Below are 26,639 nucleotides of genomic sequence, written 5' to 3'. Positions count from 1 at the left end.
TATAATTACAGAAACAAAAAAAAAAAAGAAAAATTTGGCTTTAAACTTAAAAACTGCCTAATTTTTTTTTTTGGGTATCACCAGCCCAGTAGCCAGTACTTCGGTACTGGCATGAAAATACGGATTTTTTTGGTGTTATTAAACTTTGCTGTTACAAAATGATAGAAATTATTAAAAATTAAGGAATGTATCTCCCTCATGCAAAGCTCTGATTCCTTTCACGGATTAGGCTATACTTTTTGGACCTTTTGGATTATAGCTCTTCATCTTTTATATAAGCTTTGGATTTCAAATATTTTGGCCACGAGCATCACTGAAGAGACATGTATTGTCGAAATGCGCATCTGGTGCAAGAAAATTGATACCGTTAATTTCATTTCATAATATTCTAATTTTATCTCGAAACAGTATCTATTTACTGTAAAAAAAAACTAGATGGTGATGTGTTTGTACAGCTAACTTTACTGAACATTATTGCTGCTTACAATTATCTCTATCTATAATGAACTTGGCCCAGTAGTTTAAGTGGAAAATGTTAGTTAAAATTTACAAATTTTATGAAAATTGTTAAAAATTGACTATAAAGGACAATAACTCCTTAGGGGTCAATTGACCATTTCCGTCATGTTAACTTATTTGTAAATCTTACTTCGCTTAACATTATTGATGTTTACAGTTTATCTCTATCATTTGTCTATCTATAATAATATTCAAGATAATAACCAAAAACAGCAAAATTTCCTTAAAATTACCAATTCAGGGGCAGTAACCCAACAACAGATTGTCAGATTCATCTGAAAATTTCAGGGCAGATAGATCTTGACCTGATAAACAATTTTAAACCATGTCAGATATGCTCTAAAGGCTGCAGTTTCAGAGTTATAAGCCAAAATCTACATTTCACCCCTATGTTCTATTTTTAGCCATGGCGGCCATCTTGGTTGGTTGGCCAGGTCATGGGACACAATTTTTAAACTAGATACCCCAAAAGATGATTGTGGCCAAGTTTGGTTTAATTTGGCATAGTAGTTTCAGAGGAGAAGATTTTTGTAAAAGATAACTAAGATTTACGAAAAATGGTTAAAAATTTACTTAAAAGAGCAATAACTCCTAAAGAAATCAACAGACCATTTTGGTCTTGTCGACTTATTTGTAGATCTTACTTTGCTGAACATTTTTGCTGTTTACAGTTTATCTCTATCTATAATAATATTCAAGATAATAACCAAAAACAGCAAAATGTCCTTAAAATTACCAATTCCGGGGCAGCAACCTATCAACGTGTTGTCCAATTCATCTCAAAATTTCAGGGCAGATAGATCTTGACCTGATAAACAATTTTACCCGATGTCAGATTTGCTCTAAATGCTTTGGTTTTTGAGTGATAAGCAAAAAACTGCATTTTACCTCTTTGTTCTATTTTTGGCCATTGCGGCCATCTTGGTTGGTTGGCCAGGTCACCGGACACAATTTTTTAACTAGATACCCAATGATAATAGTGGTCAAGTTTGGTTTATTTGGTCCTGTAGTTTCAGAGGAGAAGATTTTTGTAAAAGATGACTAAGATTTACGAAAAATTGTAAAAAATTGACTATAAAGGGCAATAACTCCTAAAGGGGTCAACAGACCATTTTGGTCCTGTTGACTTATTTGTAGATGTTACTTTACTGAAAATTTTTGCTGTCTACAGTTTATCTCTATCTACGATAATATTCAAGATAATAACCAAAAACAGCAAAATTTCCTTAAAATTACCAATTCAGGAGCAGCAACCCAACAATGGGTTGTTTGATTCATCTCAAAATTTCAGGGCAGATAGATCTTGACCTGATAAACAATTTTACTCAGTCAGATTTGCTCTAAATGCTTTGATTTTTGAGTTATAAGCCAAAAACTGCATTTGACCCCTATGTTCTATTTTTAGCAATGGCGACCATGTTTGTTGATAGATCAAAACTTTGGATACAATTTATAAACTAGATACCCTAAGGAACATTCAGATAAAGTTTGGAAGTATTTGGCCTAGTAGTTTCAGAGGAGAAGATTCTTGAAATAGTTTACTACAGACGACGACAGACGACGGACGACGACGGACGCCAAGTGATGGCATAAGCTCACTTGGCCCTTAAGTCTATTTATTAGTGAAAAACAGAAAAAAAAGGAAAATAAAATTTTGCTCTTGAACAAAGAGACAACAACCCCACCATAGAGCAGAAAACAGCAGGTAACCAACAGGTCTTCAATGCAGCGAGAAATTCCCGCACCCGGAGACGCATATGCACTAGGTTGACCAAAATGAACTCTGTTTTGATAATGGTCTTCACAAGAGGATTCTTTTCATTGTTTGTGGCAAATATTATACTATTTGTTGATAATCATGTCGATTCATTACAAAAATGCCAATTGATTTTAGGTTATAGAGTAAACAATATTTGTCACACAAACTAATTACTTTAGCACGGCTGGTAATCTACACACGCAGAACATTTGGTTCTGCAATGAAAACCGTGAGAGGAGTTTCAGGTTGTGCTTGAGTGGAGTAATTGCCACAGCTTCAAAAGGTATGTGCATTTCTAAATCGTAATTTTCTTATTCAACTGATCAACATATTGAAAATCGAAGAATGCTATGCTGTTGTGAATACCTAAACAAAGACATACATGTATTGTTTATTGCTCTACGTGGAGTTGAACTCCTATAAAATCCGTTGCCCCACGAGAAATTCCTTAAAAAGTGACATTTAAATTAAATACAAGTTCAAATTTACTTTTTTTTCGGCAATGCGTATGAATGTCGTTTTGGCAACCTGTACGCTGATCGGTTTCGAAAGACATCTTAATAAATTTAGAAAACCGCATATTTTCATAATGTCAGTTCTGATTGAGGACATCGTGAATGCGTGAGGTGAAGTGAATATCTTGATATACAAGCTATATATATGAGTCGTTGAAAGTTGTCTTAAAATGGTTAGATTGTTCATGAAAAAAAAACCCACATTTGTGTGCATAAAGAAAAATTATGAGATAGAATTTTGATATAACAATATGTAACCGAGGGGCTACAGGGTCATGATTTTATGTGTAAAATCATTAGAAAAACAATGTCAGGAACTAGTTGTTGCAGTTCACGAAAATCCAACACATTCAAGTTATATAATTTAATTCCTAGCCAAAGTACTCATATAAACTATACAAAGGACAATGTCAATATAATGTGACTCCTACTGTATCTTACGGATATTCTCGTACTCCTGATCTTACAAAGTTTACAATAAGTATTTATACTATATATCGAAAATAGACAATACTCAATTAACATGACCATACTCAAATTAAAAATGACATTTCATAACTTTAAGCTATAAGTGACAGCATTCACATTAATTAATACAAAAGATAATTATAATTTGTAATACTCATATAATCCTATTCTTTCAATTTCCTATACAATAATTTTCACACCTTTAGTATGAATAAATGTCTTTCATAATAATTTCTTTAACTCAATAAATAAATAAATCTGTCACAAACATTTGAAAATCATATGTCACTAATAAAATTAACACATTATTTGTCTATACAGTCATGTAAATATTTAAACTTGTAAAATATATCTTTTTCCAAAAGTCCAATTTCTAAATAAATGATAAAATTAAAAATAAGTCCAAATTAGCCTGGCTACAAATAAATCACCCAGTTTTCTTTATATGAATAAACAGTCTAACCAATTAATTGCAAATATGTCTCCAAATTCGTGGATTTGGGCAAATAATCTGTCTAGCTTACTTTCACAATTTGATTTAATTAATATTGTAATTTTCATTGCTATTATGAAATGTTATAGCAGTACTACAAATCTTATTTTGAATTCTATCTTAAGTCTATCTTATTTTGGGGCTTATTTTAGAAATTCAAACGCGACGTCACTTTGTGCGTTGATCGCTTTGGCTAACTCGACTGTGAATTTGTATGTGCTGGTTTATGTTGTTTCATGTATCCGTTTTTATCCTGAAATTAGTCACCACTTTGATTTTAGCATGTTTATCTATTATATAGTCATTTTATAACAAAAATACTGGTTGCAAAAGTATGAATTATTATAAATAATAGGATGTTCTTATCCCAGGCAGATAACCCTGCCCGTATTTGGCACAACTTTTTTGGAACTTTTGGTCTTCAATGTACTTGTTTTGGCATTCGAACTTTTTTCATAGTCTCGTGTGGACGAAACGCACGTCTGGCGTATATTTTATTTAAAACCTGGTACCTTTTGTTAGCTATGTTTTCTCTGTCCTATATGTTCTCTCATTTATTTGTATTGTAGTCCTCTCATGTAATGTTTATATTTAACATTTCCATAAAAGCGGAAGGATAGGCATGCCAGAAAACAAGCGGTTCATCCCACCATTTTTTTCTTAAAATGTCCTGCGTCAAGTCGGGAAAATGGCCATTGTTATATTATATATATATACATTTGTGTAGTTCGTTTCTGTGTGTGTTAAATTTTTATGTTGTGTTTATGTTGTGTCGTATAGTTCTCCTCTTATATTTCATGTGTTTTCCTCAGTTCTAGTTTGTAACCCGGATTTGTTTTTTTTTCTCTCAACATGCTCAATCGATTTATGAATTTCGAACAGCAGTTTACTACTGTTGCCTTTATTATGCACATATTTGGAATTTAATGGTTAGACTGTGTTTTCATATACAGAAAACTTGGTGATTTGTTGTATAAATCAAAATATTTTAACAGATATCAAAATTTGTGTTTTCACAATTAATTTTCTTAAAATTAGCAATTCAAGGGGAGATAACTCTTTTCGTAATATATATATATATATATATATATACTAGGTTGATAGGGAATTTTTTAACTTTTATTTGTAGCAAGAAACAAAATCATTGACACACTACTTTATTTTACCTTTTTGTAAAACATATTATAAAACCTATCGTCCCACAATTATTTTCAAAATTTCTTTCTCATAATTTTTTTTTATGCACACAAATGTGTTTTTTCATTTATTATCTATCACATTTATACAACTTTCAAAGACATATAGGTTGAATATGAAGATATGATTTCACGTCCCCTCACGCATTACATAATGAAAATATGCGGTTTTTAGATTTACTGAGATGTTTATGAACACCGGACAGCGTACACGCCGCCCAAAACGACATTCATACCAATTGACTGAATAAAAAGTAAATTTGAACTTGTAGGTCTGTAAATAGAACCATTTCAAAATTTATATGTCACTTTTTTGGGGCAATTTCTCGTGGGGCAACTGATTTTGTAGGAGTTCAATTCCACGTACATCAGTAAATGATATATGTATCTCTTCGTTAAAGTATTTATACATGTGTACCACAGCATAGTATTCTCCGATTTTCAATATTTTGATCAGTTGAATAACAAAATTACGATTTAGAAATGCACATACCTTTTGTAGCGGTGACACTTACTCCACTCAAGCACAACCGGAAAATCCTCTCACGTTTTTCATTGCAGAACCAAATGTTCTGCGTGTGTAGATTACCAGCCGTGTTTAGTCCTTCCTTAGGTTATTCCATGAGGCCCATCATTATATCTAACAGATGTTTAAGAAAAGCCCTAGAAGCTGGTTGTTTCAAAGAATTGCATTTCAAGAATTAAACTTCTTAATTTCGAAACATGCACAATAGAAGAATATTCCAATTGACCCAAACAGTTTTAAGTTAACTATATAATCATGATAATGTTGTCTAAGTATCATTATAAAACATATGTACATGTTAGAATACTATATAATCAGGCTTGGGTTTAGTTAATTTGATACAGTTCATATAGGTTTAACAGATATATAGCATTTATATAATTATAATGTACATTCATTAATATACGACAGATAAAATATTTTAAGGTAAGGCGAGCATTTGTTCTATAACCAGAAAAATGGATGCTCCCAAAAATAAACGAATCCACAGTAATGTCAACTTTGGTATTTTATCTGGCATTTCGTTTCAACATAAGTATTACAATCTGTTTCCACTTTGCAATCTGAAATTTAAATAGATTATAAGTATGATATTTAAAAAAAAGAGAACATCGTACTGTTTAATTAATTCATGCACTTAAAAAAATTGTCACACATCATCATTTAAGGGCAATATTTAAATGTAATTCAATAGTTTCATTTATATTAGCATTCTATAGATCTTTTATTTCTGATTTTGCTGTTTACAGGTTCTACCTTTCTATTATTGTTTTCCACATTTCGTACAAAAGCTTGACAATTAGTTGAAATATCTACAATTAAGGGCAAAAACTCCTATTTGTAACATAAATTGGAGTTTTTCCTTTGATGTTTTCAATGAAATGATTTGCTTAAAAAGTGTGGTGAGGGAAAACCATGGTATATTATATGCAAATTGATGTTGTACCATACTTTGCTAATTTAATATGCAACTCAACTAGAATCCAAAGGAAAGAAGGCGGAGCTTAGCTAGGGAACAACATTTTCAAGTTATTCCATAGCTGGGTTCATTTTATAACAAAAAGCAACATTGACGAGGAAGTAAGAAAATCAAGTCAGATTGAGTTCTTTTGCCCTATTTGATTTTCTCTAACTACAATATTTTATGGTTTTCAAGACATGAATGCATTTTAACTATATGCTTAGCCACGGTGGTTATGATGATTGATTTGCAGGAAAAAAAAACTACATATATTATACTTGGTACTTAATGATTGTTTAATAAAAGATTTTATGAAAAGGCGTAGTGGTTCCAGAAGAACATTTATTTTCGAGTTTAGGGCTTATACAACCTTGAAGCAAAGACATTAACATTATTGTTATAGCTCACCTGGCCAATGTGAGCTAATAGGTGTGAACAATATCACCTAAATACAGTATCGTTTTCTTTAGAATGTTAATTTGAAAATGCTTAAATAATTTGTGTACTTTATTTGGCTTTTTTAAAACTTTTTTTTGGCTTTGAGCGTCACTGATGAGTCTTTTGTAGACGAAACGCGCATCTGGCATATACATACAATTTAGTCCTTGTATCTATGATGAGTTTATTGTTAAATATCTTTTTAACTGTTTTGCAAAATTCAAAGATAATAGGATATTAAAGTTATTCACGATCGATGCAGTAGTATTTTCGTATAATACTCTGCACTGAACATAAGTTAACAGATGGTCCAAGATTACAATATTATTTACTGACTTTTTCATTCATAGATATTGTCTTGTTGATTATATTTACTCTTCAAAGATTGTAACTGTTTAACTATCATAGTTTTCAAGATAATAGACAAAAATAAAAACTAGAGGCTCTTGAGTCGCTCACCTGTTACCAGGTTACTGTATTTACTGCTGTCGGCCATCTTGGTTGGTAGGTGGGGTCATGAGACACTTTTTTAAAACAGATACCCTAGTTATGATTGTGGCCAAGTTTGGTTAAATTTGGCCCATACTTTTAGAAAAGAAGAATTTTGTACAAGTTACAGAAATGACGAAAAGTTTTTAAATATTGACTATAAAGGGCAATAACTCCTTAAGGGGTCCTCTAACAATTTTGATCATGTTGACTTATTTGTAGAACTTACTTTGCTGAATACTATTGCTGTTTACAGTTTATCTCTATAATAGTATTCAAGATAATAACAAAAAACTGCAAAATTTCCTTAAAATTACCAATTTTAGGGCAGCAACCCAACAACGGGTTGTCGGATTCATCTTAAAATTTGTGAGGGAATATATCTTATTCTGCTGGACATTTAAATTTTGAAAGAATTCAAAGATATAAAGCAAAAACTGCATTTTACCACTATGTTCTAATGTAGCCGACCCGGTCATCGGACACATTTTTAAACTATAAACCACAATGATAATTGTGGCCAAGTTTGGTTAAATTTGGCCAAGTAGTTTCAGAGAAGAAGATTTTTGTAAAAGAATACAAGTTTTTTTGAAAAATGGTTAAAAATTGACTATAAAAGGCAATAACTCCTTAAGGGGTTGACTGACAATTTTGGACATGTTGACTTATTTGTAGGTCTGACTTTGCTGAACATTGTTGCTGTTTACAGTTTATCTCTATCTATAATAGTATTCAAGATAATAACCAAAAACTGCAAAATGTCCTTTAAATAACCAATTCAGGGGCAGCAACCCAACAACAGGTTGTCCGATTCGTCTGAAAATTTTAGGGCAGATAAATTTTGACCTGATCAACAGTTTTACCCCCATGTCAGATTTGCTCTTAATGCTTTGGTTTCAAAGATATAAGCCAAAATATACATTTTACCTCTGTGTTCTATTTTTAGTCATGGCGGCCATCTTGGACACATTTTTTAAACTAGATACTCCAAGGATGATTGTAGCCAAGTTTGGTTAAATTTGGCCCAGTAGTTTCAGAGGAGAAGATGTTTGTAAAAGTTTACGGACGCCGGACGCCAAATGATGAGAAAAGCTCACTTGACCTTTCAGGTCAGGTGAGCTAAAAATAGGAAAAATCATCATGAAAGGTATATGTAATAACTTCAAGTAGAAGTCGACTTACAATTTCAGGATGTATTTAGGTGAGGTTTTTGAATTTGTGTTAAATGTTTGGACTCCTTGGTGTTTTTCCATACAATACAAGTTGAAATATTTTTCCCCATAACACCCTTTTATTTTTTCATGTAAGACTTAATAGCTCATGAAATGTCATTTACCGACTTTCTTTTTTTTTTATTTGAGACAGAAATAAAACCAATGCAAATATAAGATAATAGTCCGAGTCAGCTTTTTCCCCGCCATATTTTAAATATCAAATATCTCGAAAAGGAGCTCCATGACCTATCAATATTTTTAGCTTATTTTGATCCTTAACCAATGCTCTACCCATTTATAGCATCAATTTTAGATTCTTGATTTATTTACTTTCACCTAAGTAAATCTTCAAGTCATGTTGACTAATAGTTTACAGATATTCATCGTTTACGGGCAATAACTCCTATAAGAAATTGTCTGACAGTTTTGATTTCATAGATAATATGTTGGTCCCATCATTTTGACCATTTTCTGTTTCTCTCAGATTTTCTATATCTGTAACAGTTTTTGAGATAATGGCCAAACTTTCATTTTACATCTGTGCAGGCCGGGAAATTAGACCCAAATTTAAAACTTAGGACCCCATTCATGATTGTGTCAATTTTTTCTTAAATTGGACCTAGTAGTTTCAAAGGTAAGGATCTTTTTAAAACTATGACTATGAAGACTGTCGACGAAGATGGAAGATTGATGACAAGTGATAGTCAAAGCGCAAACAGCCTTTCCGTTCATGTGAGCTAAACAAAAAGGGTAATGATGTTTACGGTAAATTATACCTAGTGATTATGTCCAGTTTGAAAAAAAGGTAACAAATGAACATGTCTTAAACCGTCATACTGAATCTAAAATACTTTAATATATATATATCCGAGTCATCAGTAGATTTTCCATCGAACATGATGGAATTTTGTGATGGAAAAAAAATCAAATAAAAATTCCATCATGTTTATAAGTACTGGAACATCTTTCCATCAATGCTGGAAAAGGGTTGATTTTTTTCTTATGATTATGGAAAATTCATGGCGTATTTTCCATCTACTTGATAACTTATGGTATTATTGACGTGAGATGGAAAATGGATGATATAATCGCCATCCGACGAAAAACTGCAATTTTCTCGTAAACAAATATTTGTTGCAGTAACATTGAGATAATGCTGGTTGCAACAACCTGCAACTTACTTGCAAACAAAGGTTGTAAGGGAAGTTGTATCAGACACAATTTTACTGATATTTTGTTCTCCATCAAGCAAAATTAAAGAGTCCAAATTTCATTCAATTTCCATCAAACTTTCTATATTTTCATCATCTTTTTAATCATCAGTTGGAATAAATGATATCAAATTTTTCCATCAACGGGTAAAATTGCCATCAAATTTTGCACAAAAAAATGCTGATGGAATAAACATTCCTAATTTAAATCATCTTTTGATGGGATGAAATTCCATTAAGTACCATCAACTTTTCAACAAGTGTTGATGGAAAATGAAGAAATTGATGGAAGATCTAGGAACATAACTATAATGCTCATTTGCCTTTCCATAGTGTGTTAGGAATCTCATCATACAATTGTGTAATGTTTTGTCATTTAGGAAATTGGTGTTGATGACAAATTTTGTATAGTCTCTGAAAAAACTCATAAAATGATTAAATTTTACCATCATGTGCGTGGTATGGCAAAATTACTCAACTGAATATTTAGAACAATTCAACTACATTACCCCAGACATAAATTACCTAAGCCTCTTTGGTACAACTTTTTTGGAATTTAGGATCCTCAATTCCCTTTAACTTTGTACTTGATTAGCTTCATAACTATTTTGATATGAGCGTCACTGATGAGTCTTGTAGACGAAATGCACATTTGGCTTACTAAATCTTAATCCTGATACCTTTGATAACCATAAGCATGTTTAGTGCTAGAATTTAAATTTGACGTTTTATTTTTTTTTTTTATTCAACAATATATTGCTTGCTGTTAACAATTTACTTCACTAGTCCAGCATTTTAGTGAAGGGTATCTTTATTTTAACAAGAAATCCAGGATTTCTCTCTGTTTAACAATAAAACATTACAATTTATCTAATCTAAATTATAAATATTTCATTTTCAACCGTAAATAAATAAGTATATATGAAATTTTAATTTATCAATATGTGTATCTAGCTTGTTTGGAAAGAAAAAGTTTCCGGAAATAGTTCATACTTGCAGTTATTGATTTTATATTATTGTATTGATATCTCTTTCTGGTTTGGAAATTACCAGTTTTAAAATAGTGATTTATGATTAATATAATTAGCAATTCACAGGTATGTATTAACAAATATTATAATATACATGTATTTGTTTCGATTCTGGAAAAAAAGATAGTATGTGAATATTGTTTTCCTTTGAAATTTGACGTTTTAAATATATATATTTTTTTAAATCCTAATCAGAATTTCTTTTTCAAGTTTAAATAAACAATTGCCTCTTTCTTTGTTAAAAGTAATCGCTTCGAAGTTATTGTAAAGATAATATACAACTTTGTATAGGTTTTGTACGTCCAAAGCATTTTTTTCTGGATTAACTTTCATCAGAAATGCTGAATGTCGAATATTTAAAAGCCAACGATGTAAAAGAACCGCAACAGTTGAAGATCAAAATGACTAAAAAGGACCGCAAAATAAACGTTAAAACGGGAAAAAAGCTGACAAAAAATCTTTGGACTCTTTTTTTAATTCAGTAATGAAGATAGTTGATATACGTATTCAACATTTTAAAGAACATTTTACTATTAACAATAACCACAATAAACCTATTTCTCGTATCAAACATAAACTAAAAGAACTAGCCAAGGAATTTGTTTTTGTCCCTGCCGATAAAGCTGCTAATAATATTATTATTGTCTGACGTAAATTTTACATTGAGGTTCTGAAAAAGGAAATCACCAATTCACCAACATTCCAACTGACTCCATTTTCAGAAAACGAAATCTGTAACAAACATAAACTTTTAGCCACCGCTTTACAAGCAGAGCCAAATACAATGAAAGTCCCAACTATGTATTGGCTTCCAAAGCTACACAAAACCCCTTACAAATATAGATTTATTTCGTCTTCAAGTCATTGTTCAACTACTAAATTGTCTATTCTTCTTAGCAGCACACTTGGTACAATTAAAAACTTGATAATAAATTGTTCAAATAAGGCCTTCGAAAATAGTGGAATAAATTACTTTTGGAGTGTCAAGAACTCGTTGGAAGTACTTGATAAATTGCATGCTTATATTGGTGATTTTGAATCTGTTCAAAGTTTTGATTTTTCTACCCTGTATACCACATTGCCTCACATTCTCATTAAGAAAAAATTCACACACCTAATTAAATGGGCATTCAAAAAATCAGAATGTGAATATATATGTTCAAACTCTTTTAGGTCATTTTTTAGTAGCAATAAACAAAAAAACTATGTTAATTGGACATGCTTTGATACTATATGTGCCCTTGAATTTTTATTAGATAACATTTTTGTTCGCTTTGGGGATTCCGTATATCGTTAGATTATCGGAATTCCAATGGGGACTAACTGTGCACCACTTATTGCGGACCTGTTTTTGTATTGTTAAGAGTTACAATTTATGACAAAAATAAGCAAAGACCCATCGAAACAACATCTGATAAACAAATTTAATAATACTTTTAAATATTTGGATTATTTTGGCTCTCAATAATGACGACTTCAGTATGTATATTAATGAAATTTATCCTGTTGAACTTACTTTAAATAAAGCTAATACTAATCCCTTGTCGACATCTTACGGTGTTTATATATCTCAACTTGTACGATTCGCTCGTGTATGTAACAATGTTTTAGATTTTAACGAGAGAAATCTATGTATTACTGAAAAATTATTACACCAGGGTTTTCGATATCACAAACTAGTCAAAACATTTACTAACTTTTATCATCGGTATAAAGACATCATTTGTAAATATAGCTCAACATGCAGACTTCTAATACGTTCAGGTATTTCACATCCAATTTTTTATGGAAATATTCTTTATAAAGCACAAAGGTGTCAGTATTCACCTCAGAAACTTACAAAACCTTTGAATAGACTTATTAAGAAGGGATATAATTACGATACTGTTGTCAAGTCATTAAAGATTGCATATTTTGGCGTTAATATTGAGTCACTGATAAGGTCTTTGCATCGGAACTAAACACATTTATTCTAAAAACAGTTGTTGGCATGACACGGGTTATGTTCTTCTCATATATGTTATGATGGTATGATACTAAATCCCTAACGGGAAGGATTGTGCCTGATGTTCATATGATGAAATCATAATCTTTCAGTCAGTTTAATTGAAGTCTGGAGCTGGCATGTCAGTTAACTGCTAGTAGTCTGTTGTTATTTATGTATTATTGTCATTTTGTTTATTTTCTTTGGTTACATCTTCTGACATCAGACTCGGACTTCTCTTGAACTGAATTTTAATGTGCGTATTGTTATGCGTTTACTTTTCTACATTGGTTAGAGGTATAGGGGGAGGGTTGAGATCTCACAAACATGTTTAACCCTGCCGCATATTTGCGCCTGTCCCAAGTCAGGAGCCTCTGGCCTTTGTTAGTCTTGTATTATTTCAATTTTAGTTTCTTGTGTACAATTTGGAAATTAGTATGGCGTTCATTATCACTGGACTAGTATATATTTGTTTAGGGGCCATCTGAAGGACGCCTCCGGGTGCGGGAATTTCTCGCTACATTGAAGACCTGTTGGTGACCCTCTGCTGTTGTTTTTTATTTGGTCGGGTTGTTGTCTCTTTGACACATTCCCCATTTCCATTCTCAATGTTATGTTAAATCAATGCAATGTTAACTTCGCCTTACGGAGTTGGAACCTTTGTTTCTCAATGATTCATAAATCTACAACATTTAAATAAAAAATAGTAAGTTATACATATTATAAATCATGCAAGTATCGAAGTACTGACTACTGTGGAGATGATAATAACCCAAAGGACTTATACTCCACCAGCAGCAGTATAGACCAAGTGGTGTTAAAATAAGAAAAGAAAAAAAAACACATCAGTAATGCTCAAAGCCAAATATTTGAAAGCCAAGGATTTGTTTTACCAAAGCAGTTAAAGAATATGACGACTGACGATATTTTTCATTGAAATTGTAATTTTGTTGTAAATGCTTATTCATTTCAACTATTGAAATATTATCAGGTCAAAATGAGATAAACCTAATCTTATTAAGATCTCATAAATTAAGTGGTACCTGTTTTCCTTTTAAGTGAATGTTCCAATTCGTATTTTATTTTTTCCAAATTGTCTCTATTTAATTCCATCAACAAAACATCATTCATTCTCTTAGTGTACAAAGGTGACGGCTTATTGATTTGATCAAAACGATTTAACACGTCTTGTAGTATTACACACAGCTCCTTGTATCTTACATCATCAATAGAAAAAGATTTCGCATGTTGAAGTTCATTTCGTGTTAGTCTTATACGTTCAATATCATCACCTATACATGTATCAGTAATGGCAATATCGGTCCATTTCCCACCCCACAATTTAGGTCTTGTACTAGACTTGCTAGGGACGTGCGTATTTAGCACTCTATGCTCTTTGTATAAGGATGTGATATCACTGTCACTTTTATTTGGCATTGTGTATGATGTGTCTCCATCTTTATCCAGTTTTAAACGATCATACAGCGCATCTCGCAGTACATTTAAAGCAATCTTTCCAAGTTTAGCAAAGTTTAACTCATCTGCAGTAAAGCTTTCCTACAAGAAAAGTCTACACATGTTATGTTTATGCTTGAAACAATATATAACAAAGTGTTAATCTATATCATACAAAGACACTTTAGCAGTCTTTTTCTTCCTCTGTCCTAATGGCATTCATATTATAATTTTATGATCATGAAGCAGTATCAAATCATTTTAAACCTTTTACATTGTAATAACACGCTTCGGCAACACAGCCTTATATTACCACAGAGGACACAATATTCAAGCTTGATACTATCTGAATTTGGATTGGGATCAAATTTTTCACATAATATAGATTTCTGACACAAAATAAATGTGGTCAAAAATCTTAAAATTTGAAATTAGACATTTAATTTACCTAGTATGGTCTGATATCCAAAATTTTACACAATGGTTAGATTCTGACAGCATAAAAAATACAATTTTAGTTGAAACAAACAACATTTAATTTTTGACCCTTTTTTTTTATCTTAAAATGGACTAATTTGACCCAGTAAGGTGGCCACAGACCACAATTAATTCCTCTACCAGTTCTTTATAACGTTTTGTATCATTAAAAAAATTGCACCATGCACTTTTGTCAATTTTTTTGTGTGTGTAATGTATTGTCCTAGTCCAAATATATATTCAAATTTCAGAAAGATTGAAGCAATCACTTTTACAAATTTAGCCAATACACATCCATACCCCTATTGACAAGTCAAGAGATGTTACGAAAACTCTAAATATGACCTTTTTGCACTTGGCCTAATCACTCATTACATATCAAAGTCAGTTTAAATACAACATCCAAAGATTTATTTTACCTCTCTTCTTTCATTTCCACCCAAAAAAATCTAAGAAATGAGTCAGGAAGGGAAAGAAAAGAAATTAAGGAAAAATACACTCTATTTAAAAGGAACTATATTCGGACAACGAAAATTGGGGTCAATAATTGTGGTCTTGGGTGAGGTTCGGTGCATTTTCGGTTAAATCAAGGTCAAAGGTCATGAAAAAACATTTCAATGTTTGCAATTTCTAAATAAAAATCCATTTTCTAATTCTTGTACCATAAAATTTTCAAAAGGATCTAATAAACTTTATATAACATGATGCAATATTTCCAAATCAAACAACAAATAAGAGGTTACATGCGCAATATTTCCCGAAAATTGAAATTCATCACAAATCCTAACAAAAATGAAAAAAAATGAAAACTAGAGGCTCTAAAGAGCCTGTGTCGCTCACCTTGGTCCATGTGAATATTAAACAATGGACACAGATGGATTCATGACAAAATTGTGTTTTGGTGATGGTGATGTGTTTGTAGATCTTACTTTACTAAACATTCTTGCTGCTTACAATTATCTCTATCTATAACAGTACTTTCTGTGGAAAATGTTATTGAAAATCTTCAAATTTTAAGAAAATTGTTAAAAATTGACTATGAAGGGCAAGAACTCCTTAGGGGGTCAATTGACTATTTTGGTCAGACTGACTTATTTTTAGTTCTTACTTTGCTGTACATTATTGCTGTTTACAGTTTATCTCTATCTATAATAATATTCAAGATAATAACAAAAAAACAGCAAAATTTCCTCAAAATTACCAATTCAGGGGCAGCAACCTAACAACCCATTATCCAATTCATCTGAAAATTTCAGGGCAGATATATCGTGACCTGATCAACAATTTTACTTCCTCTCAGATTTGCTCTTAATGCTTTGGTTTTTGAGTTATAAGCCAAAAACTGCATTTTACCCCCATGTTCTATTTTTAGCCAAGGTGGCCATCTTGGTTTGTTGGCCGAGTTACCGGACACATTTTTTAAACTAGATACCCCAATGATGATTATGGCCAAGTTTGGTTAAATATGACCCAGTAGTTTCAGAGGAGAAGATTTTTGTAAAAGTTAACGCAGGACGACGACGGACGCCAAGTGATGAGAAAAGCTCACTTGGCCCTTTGGGCCAGGTGAGCTAAAAAAAGCAAAGTAAATCTTTGGGATTAATATTTGTATGCTAAAAAATAGATAAATGTATATGTTTTAGGTCAAGGATAATTTGTTTTGTAATTTTGAGATGCAATTATCAATTATTGTTTATAGAACATCCTTTAGTGTTTGCAGTTGCCCACACATTGCAATCATTTTGTTGTTCTATGTTAAGATAGTACATCGCTAATTGTCAATATCAGGGAGGAAAATGATTTCCCATAATAAAAGAAGGCATATGTATTTAAAGTTCGAAAGGAATTTATACGATCTAATTGAGGTAAAAATATGTTTTTTACGAAGTCAAACTTATTTACTTTTCGTAATCATATTTAAATGCAAACATGACTTTGCGAATAAATCGTAGGCAAAATTGAAATAATTAACCTCGTTAAGAAACACTTGGTTGACAAAAGCGTGATGTAAACGAACTAAATAATAATAAATAATAATGCTGTTGCTTCTCATTTAGTTTAAAATCGTGTTAGACATAGTAAATGTGTTTAGAAGTTTAAACAGATGCTTCGAGTATTTTCAATATAAACTTTTAAAATACAAATGCAGGTCATTCTGTATGTAAAATACTATAAGCAGTTGTGAAAAAAAATGAAAAAGTTGAATACCCTACCTGACCTCATAAGATCACTCGCTGTTTTACGCAGTCATCGTTTTCATGCTGAGCTTTGTTTTATGGACTGTTGTCTCTTGGACTAATTTTATTGAGTTCATGACTTTAATTAAGTTTATTTTATTCATGGTTTGAGATGTTGATTGTCTCTTTGGTATTATTTTTCTTTAAAGACATTAACTTAAATACATTTAACCACCATGATCTATAGTTTTTAAACTTTTACAGTCTTTGAAGAGTGACGAAATATATCATAGGGACATCAAACTCATAAATTAAAACGAACTACCAAAGTCAGGCACAAAACGAACAAGACAAGTAACAGTATACAAAACAAAACATATAAAACTACAGATTGAGTAACACCCCTCCAAAAAATATAATTAAAAATGTGGGGTTCCTCATGTGACACCCCTCTTGTGGCTCATATAATTCCTACCTCGGTGCCAAGAATTATTCGGTAGGTGACGTTCAAGGCAGAGATGACAGTATTTTGGTTACGTCGATTGAAACTGGTCAGTCGTCATTTGGTGAAACAGATATTTCATAATTGTCAACCAACTCGTAGTCACGTTCATAAAATTTTCAAAGGGATGATTTCAACTTAGCATTTGCAATCTGGTTTAAAAGCACGTTCGAACCACCATTTTTCTTCAAATGTCCTGCACCAAGTCAGACATATGGCAAATGGTATCGAATAATCTGTTTCTTTGTATGTTGGCGTTTGCTTTTGTAGCAGTTCAGTGTTTATGTTATTCCTTTGTTTTCTTCTTATATTTGATGCGTTTCTCTCGGTTTTGATTTGCGGTCCGTATATGTTTTATTTACTAGTAATTGTTGTGTATTGAATAGTGGTATACCATAGTTGCCTTTATTTAATATCTTCATTGTGAGCAGTTATGCACTATCACGACAATCGTGAAAGTAAATGCAACCTCTGGAATACTGTGTTAACTTGGAGATATATACTCCACAAGAACTTTTGCAAAATCGCGTTACAATTGGGCAAGTGTTTAAATAAAGAGTTTTATTTAATTTCGCAGGCAGTAAGTCCACTGAGCATGCAAAGAAAATTTAAGGAAATACAAAACCCTACATTTTTACGTCATATCATAAGTATTTCCGACTTGTTATTCTTTCACAGAAGATGAGGCTTAATGAAATCCTCCTTCAGTAGTATAGATATGCAGGCGTTGCTATAATGTTGCTATAATGTGAAAAATTTATAATTAGGTGGCAAGGAGTATTTTAATGGATTGATTTATGCTCATCTCTTTTGTCGTAAAACTTGTTCTCAACCAACCCTCATCGTCGATTTCAAGATACGTGATAGAGTAAACTATATCTGTTGAGGCTTTTTTATTTTTTCAATGGAAAATATGTGTCAGTCCAACATTGTCACAAAGTTGGCGCTATTCAGTGAAATGACATTATCTTTATAGTGGAAAGTGAAGTTTCGAGATAATGGTAGCTCATTTTCAGTCGTTATCAGAAGCTCTTGCATGAAGTTATCCTCGTATGAAAAATTAACTAGTCATTCAAGCTATTCAGGAAGTCTAGTTGTAACTAGAATCGTTTTGTAGAAATTTTTTTTATTTTTATCAAAATTATTCTTATTTGATGAATTAATGCATTTAAACAATGATCAACGCAATGTGAAGTTTGATAGTGTGTTTACTGGTTTTTTAATTCTTTGAAAATTTCAATTTTCAATAATTTATTTTTTTATGGTTCGCATTAAATAAATAAAAGGTCTTTTCACTACATTAATATTTATAAAACTACATAATAAACAATTAGAAAAGTCGAAAGATGATTATTTCAGTCTGGTAGTTACAATGCAGATTGCAATCTCTTTGTTTTGCCCCCTTTATTCCAAGCAATAGTATGATTCGCGCACATATTTTTTTTTACTTTTAATTTTTAAGATTCTTAATAATTTGTTTATTAAATCTTAGGTGTCACACCACCAATAACACCCTCACATTTAGAACGTATGTGAAAGTAAGCCTACTCGGACAAAAAATAGTGCATTTGATGTCATTGTTTACTAAACTAACCAACAAATTGGCAGAAATGAAACTTTTGGTGAAAGAGAAATATATTAAGACCATTTTGAGCTGACATTTACTTGTTTATGAGTTTGCATTCAAAATTGAGGATTAATGCACTCCATAGTATACTAATTAAAGATTTCCAGAAAACCAAGGGTTATGTTAAGTGGTACCTCTATTTGGAAGACCTTTTCTTTTGTATATGACCTTTAAACATCTGTTGAAAATTGGCATGTAGAAAGCTGATACATGTATGATTCAGAATATACCTGGTTTCTATGAAGTTAAACTTATTAATAAGGTAAAATATTAAGAAAGCTGTGAAAACTGCAAAATTTGGTTGAACAGATAGGGACTTTTAATTGGTGGTATGACACCTATATTGACACATACAATGTTTAAATAGGAAGAAATGATCAAAAAAAAATTTTGTTGATGGTGGTTTTTTTTTTTGCAACTGTATCAGTTGTTATGATTTGCTGTTTGATTAGAAGTAAGCATTATTTAGGAAATTCATGAAATGTCAAAAACTTCTTTGATAGTTATTACAAGTTTTTACTAAGTTTTAAGTGTTTGGCAGTTGCATCAGAAAGAAAAAATTGGGTTTTCACACTTTTACTCGAATTTCAGAAAACATGTGCTGTCTATCAAAAAATCGCTTTAAATATTTAAAAATGCATTTGACTATTGACTGTTAATCTCTCTGTTAAAAATTTAAATATTTTGCATATGTGAATTTAGTATATAAAAGCCATAATATGCAATCAAGCTGAAATCTTAGTAAATGTGCACTTGTTTATCCTTGACCTTTGCTCTTGATTTGACAGAAATTGCACAATACGATTTGTTTACTACCAAACAAAACAGATAGTACAGATGTGTAGCTTTCAAATTATATATATAATTTAGCCCTGTGTTAGATGGGTGCATTAAACATTTGATTTTATGGTTCAAGTCACTCGCCTAAAATGCTCCACCAGTCTAGACTCGGGCTTGACATAATCTTGACAGTACTTAGCTGTACAGAAGTTTGGTCTCGACTTAATTTAATAAGCTTGATTCAGAACTTGATAATCTTGGTATAGTCTGAAACGGTCTCGCCGAATGCTCAACCAGTCTTGATTCCGTCTCGACCTATCTTGACCAGTCTTGACCTGTATTGACCAGTCTTGACCCCATCTTGACCTGTCAACACTTAGTTTTGACCTTTAAATTTAGTCTTAACTGGTCTGAATCAAACCATCTGACTAAATTATATATTGACCTCACAACATTCCAGGTAACAATATTTGGTAGTTTGGTATATTTTTGTCAAATTAAAAGGATTTACATAATAGGTATAACACATGTACACCAAATAGAGAACAAAATATTAAAACAATTAGTTTTGATAGAGAGAAGGTGTATTTGTCTAGGTACAGAACTATTATGGTTCCACATACATGATGATATTTTTCAAGATTTTGCAAAAAATGCAACATCATCCATCTAAAAACTTTTTAGTCAGCTTGCACATCTACACATGGCAAGTAAAGTTTCATTAAGTATGTTCACTCAACATAGCAGCTATTTCTAATCAAAGAGCTGAATAGCTCTGAGGGGAAAGACGGCCCTTGTTTCTATTTCATTTTTTTGAGCTGGGGGTTGGGGTTATCTTTTGATATAAAGAATGAAAAAAAAAACAGCTAGAACATGTGGAAGGTTGACACTATTGGAATCAATTGTTGTTTAATGTAATTTCGTTTCTTTAGTTTAGGATTCAATTTAGACCAATGGAAGAGATCTGCATCTTCTAAATCTAAACATTCAGTTAAAGTTGATAGTTAATTATCTAAAATTCAACTAGTTGAATTCTGTCATTTAACAACAACTACAATTATTTTTGAAATCTTAATAGTGTACGACTGATCTGTAGGCTAGGGCTATTTTCCATTTTTTGTGACAGTACTCTTAATTTTTTTTATTTTTTTCTTAAGTAAGTTAGGACTGAAAAATCTATTCAGTTTTAAATTTCCATTGATAAAGTTCCCAGTTATATCTCTCATCACAGGGATACAGGTACTAATAAAAATAACAATATGATTGATTTTAACTGTATGAAGCTTGTTTCCAAATCCTACATTTTGAAATATTTGTAAAATTTCATGAATAAATAGGTTTAAACTACAAAATGCAACATTTGTATTTTTTTTGTAACTATTACAATGATTATGTTGGTACACAAAATTTAGTTTAAATGAAAGACTACTTATCATATACTTAAGGTGGTATGGGAGTCTAAAATAAAAATGATAGAATTTGTTCATACTTTGCCAAAACGTTGTATCTTTTGATACATGTTGAAAAATATAATAAAAATGATAGGTCACCGCGCATTTTCTCAAGCTACAGGACGGGACAAAATGACACATTTTTCTAAACAAAATGATAGAATTGTTAAATACTTCAGGAAAAGATAGCTTTCAGACACTGCTTTGAGAATATCAAAAGAAAAGATAGGGTCACCGTACGTTTTTTCCGGCTAAAATACAAAATAGGAAAATTCCATACAGAATCCTTCAGAAAATGCACCTTTTCAGAGTTACCTCCCCTAAAAATGCCAATTTAAAAAAATAAAATAAAAACAACCAAAAATAATTAACATTTGCAAAAATATCAATATTTAGAAGTTATATTCTTATAAATTGGTACTTTTAAATGAAAATGTACATTAAACATCTGCATTCCTGCATCAAATTTTGCTAACTTGATGGAAAATCTGGACCTTTGATTCTCTGTTTTTTACAATCCAAGATGGAGGAAGACACTCATACCACCTTAATGTCACATTTTAAGTGTTTATTTTAGTGGATAATTAGCTCATAAATTGAGGTGCTCCTGAATTGGCGGAAGATTCTTAAAACAGACTTTTACAGAAAAAAATGGAAAAGATTGTTTCTCTCCCCCATCTCATGTAGCCCCTCAGACTACTTGTTTACTTTGAAAGTTGTTGACCTACAAATTAAAGTATTGCATGTTGATGTTTAAGTCATCTACAGCAAACATCATTATGTTTAAATTCAACAAATACTATTTTTTAATAAGTGCACACTCTTTGAGAATGATTTAAATAACCAGTGAAGGATATCCCTGCTTATGCGTAGTGTGGCATTCGTAAATAGTGTTAAAGGAGAGCTCGATATACGATAATTTCGAGAGAAACAGAAGGGAAACGTGTAAAAAAGTGTTTAAAGTCAATTTATTCATTTGTGTTTCCCCATCTCATCATTCTTAGTAAGATTTGTTGGGGGGTTTTCCACACTATAAAAACAATATAAATGATGTGAGGGAATGTCACTCTGGTCAACCCCATTGGGGATTGACGGCTTGAAGCCGTCTTCCCAAAAAATTAGAAAATCCATGTGCACAACTACATAATATATATATAGTTTGTGATATACTTAAGGTCTATCCAGAACAGCACAACTATCTCCCAAAACTAACAAGAATGTAGATAAGACAAAATGTAGAATAAGATTTTATCACCCAACAATTTTACATTTTCTTGATTACATCATTACTTGGTTTATTTGTAAATTGACATAACACATTTAACAGATAACAATGGTTCAATGAACAATATTGAGATATATGTCAAAAACTGCATTTTTCCCCTTAGTTCTGTTTTTAGCTATTTCTGTCCTGTTGGTTGGCAGGTAGGGTTATCGGAAACATTTTTTTTAACTAGATAGTTTAAAGATGATTGTGGCGTGTTTAGTTAAATTTTCTCAATTGTTTCAGAAGAAGACGTTTGCATTACAAACATTTAAGGAAAAATTGTTTAATTTGACTTTAAAGGGCAACTCCTTATGGGGTCAATTGATCATGTTGACTTATTTGTAAATCTTACTTTGCAGAACATTATTGCTGTTTATAGTTTATCTCTATCTGTAATATTATTTGTATAATAACCAATACTTGCACTTGATACAGGTCAGAATTTAAGATTGTAATTGGCATAGTGTCCAGGTAAGCTAAAATGTTTGAACAACCTTATCCAAATCTCAACTTCAACTAGAGAAAGATGAAAGAGAGGGCATCATTTACATATAATAAATGCAATGAACAATCATGAACATTCCCATATGTGACAAAATTCACATGAACATGTTTTTTTTCCATATGATACATATTAATTTGAACAGACGCATACCTTCACCACTTGTTTTTTGTTGATTATAGGTAAAACTGATGTTGAACTTGTTTCTTCAAGATTGTGATCCAATGAAGCTGTACTTGCAGTGTGTACCTATAAAAAATCTCATTCAATGATTATAAACTAGAGGCTCTAAAGAGCCTGTGTCGCTCACCTTGGTCTATGTGAATACTAAACAAAGGACACAGATGGATTCAAGACAAAATTGTGGTTTGGTGATTGTGATGTGTTTGTAGATCTTACTTTACTGAACATTCTTGCTGCTTACACTTATCTCTATCTATAATGAACTTGACCCAGTAGTTACAGTCGAAAATGTTAGTAAAATTTTACAATTTTTGTGAAAATTGTTAAAAAAATGACTATATAAAGGGCAATAACTCCTTAGGGGTCAATTGACCATTTTGGTCATGTTGACTTCTTTTTAGGTCTTACTTTGCTGTACATTATTGCTGTTTACAGTTTATCTCTATAATAATATTCAAGATAATAACCAAAAACAGCAAAATTTCCTTAAAATTACCAATTCAGGGGCAGCAACCCAACAACAGGTTGTCTGATTCATTTGAAAATTTCAGGGCAGATAGATGTTGACCCGATAAATTTTTTTACCCATGTCAGATTTGCTCTAAATGCTTTGGTTTTTGAGTTATAAGCCAAAAACTGCATTTTACCCCTATGTTCTATTTTTAGGCGTGGCGGCCATCTTGGTTAGTTGGCCGGGTCACCGGACACATTTTTTAAACTAGATACCCCAATGATGATTGTGGCCAAGTCTGGATTAATTTGGCCCAGTAGTTTCAGAGAAGAAGATTTTTGTAAAAAATTACTAAGATTTACGAAAAATGGTTAAAAATTGACTATAAAGGGCAATAACTCCTAAAGGGGTCAACTGACCATTTCGGTCATGTTGACTTATTTGTAAATCTTACTTTGCTGAACATTATTGCTGTTTACAGTTTATCTCTATCTATAATAATATTCAAGATAATAACCAAAAACAGTAAAATTTCCTTAAAATTACCAATTCAGGGGCAGCAACCCAACAACAGGTTGTCCGATTCATCTGAAAATTTCAGGGCAGATAGATCTTGAGCTGATGAACAATTTTACCCCATGTCAGATTTGCTCTAAATGCTTTGGTTTTTGAGTTATAAGCCAAAAACTGCATTTTACCCCTATGTTCTATTTTTAGCCATGGCGGCCATCTTGGTTGGTTGACCGGGTCACCGGACACATTTTTTAAACAAGATACCCCAATGATGATTGTGGCCAAGTTTGGTTAAATTTGGCCCAGTAGTTTCAGAGGAGAAGATTTTTGTAAAAGTTAACGCAGGACGACGACGACGACGACGACGGACGACGCCGGACGCCAAGTGATGAGAAAAGCTCACTTGGCCTTTCGGCCAGGTGAGCTGAAAAGAAGCTGCAAATTAGTTTAAAGAATTCAAATTTTTATATGTAAAATGTGTATTGCAGTTTAGAAGTTTATTTTCTATCTTAAAGATGTAAGTCAAATTTTCTTCCTTTGCGACAATAAAAAAACCCAGCTGAAATGTGAAAGATATGTCACCAAGGTCCACTCGAGAGCCTTGTTAGATAAGGGGGAGCTAACTCGTATGTGCTGGAACCAAGGGACAGAGGGTCAGTCTATCGCTAGACTTAATGTTCTTATAGGCATAGCTAAAATGCAAGGAAGGTTTTCATAATTTAATTACTATAACAATTTAGATGAATAATGATAACAAATCAATTAGTAAACAATTCCAAATAATAATAATAATAATCTAATAAAAATATAAAGTATCAAATCTAAATATTAAATCCAAAGTAAAACTATTTCTCCTTAAAATGTAAAATATAAAATAAATGCCAAAATTACTAAATCATAAAATGTACTTAATCTCCAATTCAAAAATATAAAAGTCTCAAAATAAAAGTATCTCAAAAGTATCTTCTCAAGTTAAATTTATGAGTCAGAGGTAAATTTTGTCTCATCACTACACAGTCAACTGGTAGACAGTCTTAAAAGTCCAGTATAATGACATGAGTAGTGTGAGGTTACGCTTCTGAAACACTGACTGCTTTTCCAAAATTTCACAACGATATTTATACTAAAACCAAATATAAATCAATATGACTCTACATGTAAAGATTACTCTCATTAACAAAAAATAGACATTAATTAACAAAGCCTAATCCTATAATGTTTTGATAAAATCTTAAACTTTTCAAGTGACATATGCTAATTACAATTAATATTTCAAAATAAAGTGCTTTGAGCTAACTGTGACATTTCGAGTACTACTGCCACAGCAAAGGTAAAATTAATTAAACAGATTAATAATTTTTTTTACAAAATACAAACATTGAATTTTCTTTCTTGAAACAAAACATAATTTTTATCCAAAATAATACTAACACAAAAATAAGCCAAATGACACACCATAACAGATATACTAGCTATTCATGATGTAATTTTTAAAACCCTAGATAGAAGAAAACATAACTCGACTAAGGAAAGCTGTTGTGTATGGTAAAGTTGGTCGAGAAGACTATATAGTTATCTTAATGCCCTACCTGGGTTTCCCTTGGATAATTTTGCTTTTTTCCCGGCAAAACGATAATTTTTTCGTAGCTTTAATTTTAGCCTAAATAAATGTATTTTTAGTTTGAAATACTTTACATAGAAAACCAAACAAATGTATTTGTCCCATTGTTGTCTTTTATAATTTTACATATCTTTTTTTTAATCTACATTGTAATAAATAAACACTAAATATCAACAAACATTGGTATAATTATTATATAGATCATGAAAGCATGTCTGTTTTACTTCTCAGAACAAGGGACTGATCTTCAATAAGTTTATCTGTAACTTGCTGTTTAGTAGAAAGATAAAGACTAAAGCTGGTATTTTTTTTACAGCAGTTTTGTTTTCCTGACCATCGTCAAAAGAAAGGTCGCGACCCAAAATCATGCTTCGAACATGTGCGTCGCTAAAACATCAATGCTTGTAAAGTAGCCACTTCATGACAGTTATTTATACCAAAGTTAAGGGATTCAGTTTAACAATTGTAAAAAGTAAAAGAGGAGACGTAAAATTATGCTTCAAACACGTGCATCGCTTCAAAAAGAGGGACGAAAGATACCAAAGGGACAGTCAAACTCATAAATCTAAAACAAACTGACAACGTCATGGCTAAAAATGAAAAAGACATACAAACAACAGCACACAGGACACAACATAGAAAACTAAAGAATAAACAACACGAACCCCACCAAAAAACAAGGGGTGATGTCAGGTGCTCCGGAAGGGTAAGCAGATCCTGCTCCACATTAGGCACCCGTCGAGTTGCTTATGTGATAACAAATCCGGTAAAAAGTTTAATTCGGTAGGTCACATTTATTAAAACGATCTCGAAATACCATTTTCAAAAC

At 31.7% G+C, this 26,639-nt stretch overlaps 1 protein-coding gene across 1 annotated transcript in view; it reads right to left on the bottom strand.

The window, feature by feature from the left end:
* Window positions 1–5,783: 5,783 nt before the first annotated feature.
* LOC143054484 (uncharacterized) overlaps window positions 5,784–26,639 on the bottom strand; it is a 275,789-nt gene continuing 254,933 nt past the window's right edge. The window contains exons 11-13 of the mRNA XM_076227508.1: window positions 23,196–23,291; window positions 13,848–14,361; window positions 5,784–6,039 (exon numbers count right to left, since the gene is read on the bottom strand). Coding sequence (XP_076083623.1) covers window positions 5,972–6,039; window positions 13,848–14,361; window positions 23,196–23,291 — 678 coding nt within the window. The 3' untranslated portion in view covers window positions 5,784–5,971. The remainder of the gene's footprint in view (window positions 6,040–13,847; window positions 14,362–23,195; window positions 23,292–26,639) is intronic.

This window comes from Mytilus galloprovincialis, chromosome 12 (genome assembly GCF_965363235.1).
Source record: "Mytilus galloprovincialis chromosome 12, xbMytGall1.hap1.1, whole genome shotgun sequence".
In the NCBI taxonomy this organism is placed as follows: Eukaryota; Metazoa; Mollusca; class Bivalvia; order Mytilida; family Mytilidae; genus Mytilus; species Mytilus galloprovincialis.
Note: the sequence above shows the minus strand (reverse complement) of the source record. Positions and strands in the feature narration are given on the sequence as shown.